The 6,046-nt window shown below is 35.1% G+C and overlaps 1 protein-coding gene across 1 annotated transcript; it reads left to right on the top strand.

The window, feature by feature from the left end:
- The first annotated feature begins 4,143 nt into the window (after positions 1-4,143).
- Positions 4,144-4,713, top strand: LOC129892807 (uncharacterized). The gene has a single exon (XM_055968352.1). It carries the CDS (start codon positions 4,144-4,146, stop codon positions 4,711-4,713), a length of 570 nt encoding a protein of 189 aa, XP_055824327.1.
- The last annotated feature ends 1,333 nt before the right edge of the window (positions 4,714-6,046 follow it).

Consider the following 6,046-nt stretch of genomic DNA (forward strand, 5'->3'; position numbering starts at 1 on the left):
GGAGGAAATAACCACACTGTGATTTCTTGTTTTTATAGATGAAATTACTCCTACCAATCTTAACAGAAAAGTCTACAAAGGCTCTCTGCATTAACCATCAATTCATCATCAAAGAACAATCTTTATATGGATTCTGAAGCTAACTTGGAGTTGCATGATTATCGACCTCCAGCTTGAGGGGGTGATAGAGAACAACATTGTTTAGAATTAAGATGTTGTAAAATTCGAACGTTAATACAATAGATTAACTTGATATATATAATTTATGATTAGGATGTAGAATTCTAATATCATAGTACAATAGAGATAATCATATAACTATATAAGAACTATTTATGTGCACGAGTTACTTGAGAAAAAATATATAAAGAATTGTATAATTACATTCAATATTAATATAATATTTTATAATTGTAATGATTCTAAAGGTTATTTTTGAATTTTTTTGTAAAATAATCATTTTACTCCTCCTGATAGTTGTCCCGAGTCATTTCTAATTTGTGTTGGGGGGTTGGTTTTGGGAAATCCTTTGAAAAGATGAAGTTTTGGAAGTTTTTGAGTTTTAAAGGCTTAAAGTGTTCAAAAGTTGTATTTGGGACAAATCGGAGTTACGAGTCCCGGAATGGAATTTCATCAATTCCAGCAGCTTCAAAATGTTAAATTTGGTCTAGGAGAGTTGACAAAATCAGATTTGGAGTTGTAACGAAGATTTAAGGTCTCAATTTGGTAATTTTTGAAAATTTTATCATAGGATTGACTTTGGTCAACATTTGGAGATTCAATTCTCAGAATTGAATTCAGATGACTTCGTTGTATTCGGGGGATGAATTTAGGTCTAGGGGTGCTCTTGGTTGAATTTTTGGAGTTTTCGAGTTCGTTTTGGGGTTTTGAGGTTCCAAGTTAGTTTTATTACGACTTATCGAGTTTCGGGTCAAGGAGACCTCGAATTCAAATTTCAATGGTCTTATTGAGTCTAGAACGTTGATTTATTAGGTATGCATATAAGATTGTGTGCATGGAATTTTGAACAAATCCCGAGGATCGATTTTGTGACTTTGAGACTTTTTTGAAATTTGCTGATATCTGGTGCACTTTTGTGCTTCGTGTTCGCTTACCTTCCTGACCGCGTTCGCGAAGGGTTTGTTGCTTGACCTTTCCATTTGTGGAGGGTTCGTCGTGTTTGCGAAGGGTAGAGGTCTGTGACCTTTGCGTTCGCGGAGCGCTGTCTGCATCGCGAAGAGTCCAATGACCCTTCATTGCATTTTGTGAGCTTAATGAGCTACGATAGCGAATGATATTTTTCTCCTGAACAATTACTTTCTTCTAACTTCGGGAATTAGGTTTATTTCACAATTTTTAGTGATTTTAAAGCTCGGGGAGGCAATTTTGAATGAGATTTTTCAAGGTTTTCGAGTGGGTAAGCTTCTATGATCCTAACTTTCGATTACCCATTGTTTATATCGCGATCTTGTGTTGTAATTTTCGAATTTGAACCCCAAATTTTGGAAATTTTCAAGAACTCTTGAGTTTTTTTAAAATTGATGATTCCGACCTAATTTCAACTCCAAATTCGAAATGGTCTTCATCAATAGATTCCTAATACTTCAAGGAGCATTTTCATATAAACAATTTCCATATTTGGTCTTCATTTTCGGAATTGGTTTTTTGGGTCGATGAGACTCGAATTTTAACAACTATGATTTTGATGTCGTTATCTCTGTAATTTGTTGGAAATTCACATTTAATTAGATTCTTACAATTTGGAGTATCGACGAAAAGGAAAGATTCAAGTTCTAGAGTAGTTGGGTGCGATATCGAGGCAAGTGAAACTCTAAACCTTAATTAATAAGCTTTTTAGAATGTGTATTCTTGTTACGTGCTATGTGATTTGATTGAATTGGGTATTGGGATGATCACCAATCATGAAAACACTTGAAATTGAGCATTTGGAAATATATAGAAGGAAAATAAACCTAATGAATCGAGTTATTTGAACTATTTGACTTGGTTGACTCGTTGTGAGGTTTTCATTGTGATAATTGTGATATGAGTTGCATATGGTATTGAACGTTATTCTTTCCCAATGATTGCATGAATATTCTCATTTAAATTTGGGTTGATGTATATCATTGGGGTCCCAATTGATGAATTCGCTGATGTGAAACAGTTCCGGCTAAGTGATAATGAAAGAGGAAAATAAAGAGGATTCGAGGAACTTGCCACGTGCCATGGTTGGTATATTATTGCATCGAGGAATGTGCCATGCTCCGTGGTTGCTATATTATTGCATCGATGGATGTGCCATGCACCGTGGTTGTTATATTTTTACATACGTGGGATGTTCCATGCGCCTTGGTTGTTATTTTAGCATCACATTGGACATTCATCGCATTGCATTATATTGCATTGATTTGACTATATGTGTATTTGCCCTTTCCTTGTGTGCTATTGAAACTGTAATACGTGTGATTTTGATACTATCCATTTGGAGTTGAGGAAATATATCTGACTTACGTGCTACATGAGTTATATCTACATATAGACTGTTAGATTGGGTTGTTCTGCTTGCAGGTTGTAGTTAAGGAGGTTTGGATGGTGTGTCAGGAGTACTTGTTCTATTTAGCTTTACATGTGTTTATTGTATTACTTGCTGAGTACCGTGTTGTCTATTACTCACCCTTTGCTATCTACACCTGTGTAGGTTTTGAGCTTGGACAGTGATCCAAACTTTTTATTTCTTCATCCGCGACTTTTGGAGACACTTGAGAGGTTGTTGTTGGCGCCGACGATCTCTCTTGCTCCTTTTTCATGCTTTGTTCCATTTGAGAGACAAACGCATTTTTGAGATTTATGTTTATTTCAATTCTACTATTTTAGAGGTATTGTATATGTGAAAACCAATCATTGGGGATTATTTAAGTTAAAAGACTTTTGCTTTTTCTTATTACTTGCCTATTTAGACTGTTTTCTGCTTTATTTCCGTAAGTCTTGGGTTTAAGACTGACTTATTTGGTAGAAAAAAACAGGTATCATCACACCCGAATTCGAATCGTGATAATAATCTTCTTCAGTTTGGACTAAAACAAGACAATTAAAAGGGGAAAAAGCAATTTAATTGATAAAGCTTCTTGAAGAATGTAATTTCTAGCTAGCACAAGGCAAAAACACAGATATTGTAAAATAATTAGGCATAGTTCACATTTCATAACTTTGTGCTTTTATTTTCTTATTTGGTTATTCATTTAAGAGTTGTCCCTTTATAAGTTCAGCTTTAGGAAATAAAAATGGGTAAGAATAGATTATTATTTGTTCAATTCATATTTTATCTAATCCGTTTTGTACTGTATTGTAATATTTTTACTATTTCATTCATTTTCGATCCGTTCAAATTCGATTCAGCCCATCGATTATTGCACACCATTGCTATTCTGAACCATAATTAATCTAGCAATTTTATCCTCAATAATTTAAAATTTTCTAATCGTTCCTCCTTTTTTCAAATTTCTTAACTTCCACAATTTCATCTCTATTAATATATTATCCTTATTTTCTTTACTGTACCTTTATTGTAATTTGTTTAGTGAGAATACTGGTGAACATGATAATCATAGTCTTCTTACAGTCTAACAAATTATCATTGATGTTGGTATTAAATTATCAATTAGAATGTAAAAGTGTTGGAGAAAGGAGAAAGCAAACGCAGAATGAAGAAGAAAAGTGAAGAAGAAAAATGAGAAGAAGAGTGAAGAAGAAGACAGAAGCCTCAAGTCTAGAAGACTCTTCCGCTTCTTCTGATGATATGATCTTCCCCCACGTGGCCTCATCCTGTCCCTACAAATGGATTCATCCTGTCCATACAACACAACCAAATTAAAATATGACTATGCCCATATAGTTATGGGTAAATAAAATAAAGTAATGACAAGTTAGAATATGACAAAACCAACCCATTTTTCTTTGTCTATATTACAATTGGTTGCAGAAACTTGTATATAAGTACATGTATATTTTGATGAAAATAGACACAGAAAATTCTCTTTATCTTCAGCTTCTCATTCTCTAAAATCATTACATGGTATCAGAGCACCTCTAAGCTCCATCCAAATCTGTGTCAAAACATCAAAGTCATCTTTAAAATCCAGAATGCCTGAAACAACTGAAATCAAATCAGACAGTGGTGAAAAAGGAATCATATATGAAAACAACCATGCCTATTACTTAAGCAATTCAGATTCACCTGGTATGACTCTAGTCAACAGTGTTTTTGATGGAAGAGGATACCCAGGTTGGAGAAGATCTATCCTTCTATCTCTATCAGCCAAGAGAAAACTTGGTTTTATCAATGGAACTTGTAAGGTTCCAGACCTAAGATCTGCAGATTTTGAGCAATGGAATTGTGTCAATGACATGATTATATGTTGGATATCAAATGCATTATCTAAGGATATTGCAGATAGTGTAATGAGTTCCAAAACTGCAAAAGAACTTTGGGACAGCCTGGAGCAGAGATTTGGCAAATCAAATGGTGCCAAACTCTATCATCTGCAAAAGGAATTATCAGGATTAGTACAAGGCAATAGTGACATTGCAGGTTACTTCACCAAGGTTAAGAGATTATGGGATGAATTAGATGGGATGAATGCGATTGCCTGTTGCTCATGTGAATGCACCTGTGATGGAAAAGCAAAGTTAACAAAATCACTGGAAGATTAGAGATTGATTCAATTTCTGATGGGACTGAATGATATATATACTCAGGCAAGGGGAAACATACTTATGATGAATCCATTACCTGGAATAGATGTTGCATATTCCTTACTCTTGCAGGATGAGAACCAAAGGGAAGTATATGCAAACACAAGTGTCACTTCTGATTCTGGATCATTTATGGCAGTAGGACAAGCAAACCAGCCAAACAACAAGTTAATTGCTGAGTTTGAAGCATTCATGGCTAATGGACAGGGGAGATATGCACAGAGGCTCAGATATCAACCAATGAAAGGAACAAACAGATATCAGAAGTATGCTAACCCAAACCAAAACCAGAGATCTGACAACCCACAAAACAAGTTTAAGGGTAAGAAAAGGTATGATCCAAATCTGTCATGCACTTATTGTGGGAAAACAGGACATCTGCATGATGATTGCTACAGGCTGCATGGGTTCCCTGCAGACTTTGAGTTCACTAACTCCAGGAACTATCAGCCTCAGGTTAAAGCAAATACAAGATTAACTCAGCAGAAAAATGAAGACATTGGGAGGACAGATTTTGCAGTAAATGATGGAGATTTTGAAAAACAGTATAGCAAACAACAGATTGCAGAGATGATGGAAATGTACAAGCAAAGCAAATTGACAAACACATGAATCAATGCAAATGCAGTAGCTGGTACCATTCTTAAATACTCAAATTCTGTATTCAGTAACCTTAAACAGAATTCCTGGATAATTGATTCAGGAGCTTCAGAACATATGTGTTTTGATCCCAAATCCTTTTTGTTTCTAAAACCTCTCCCTGTGCCTTTGAACATTAATTTACCTAATTCTTTCAAGGTAAGTGTGACCCATATTGGCAGCATCTCCATCCTGCCAAGACATGTCATAACTGATGTGTTACTTGTGCCAGATTTTAAGTACAATTTACTGTCAATTCACAAGTTTTGTGTCCAGTTTCAATATGATGTCCTGTTCACTGCTAATAGATGTTTCTTGCAGGACCTTTCAGTGAAGAGTCCTCAAGTTTTTGGTGAAGTTAGAGAGGGTCTCTATTTGTTGAATTCTAATAGTGACAAGTGTAGAAATGTTTTCAATTCAAATGATGTATTTTCAATCCCAAAAGGAAGAAATCCCATCTCAGTTCCAGATTTTGATTCAGTTTATGTTAATGCTGCACCTAATGTAAAGCTCTGGCATGTGAGGTTGGGACATATCCCATTTTCAGCAATGAAACATTTAAGTTTTCTCCCTAATGAATCCAACTCCAATTTTATTTGTGACATTTGTCCTAGAGCTAAGCAAACTAGACAACCTTTTCCTACCAGCAGCA

Source organism: Solanum dulcamara, chromosome 6 (genome assembly GCF_947179165.1).
Source record: "Solanum dulcamara chromosome 6, daSolDulc1.2, whole genome shotgun sequence".
Lineage (NCBI taxonomy): Eukaryota > Viridiplantae > Streptophyta > Magnoliopsida > Solanales > Solanaceae > Solanum > Solanum dulcamara.

Excerpts from the sequence above, each read along its gene's own strand:
- LOC129892807 (XM_055968352.1), top strand. The coding sequence starts at position 4,144 with ATGCCTGAAACAACTGAAATCAAATCAGACAGTGGTGAAAAAGGAATC.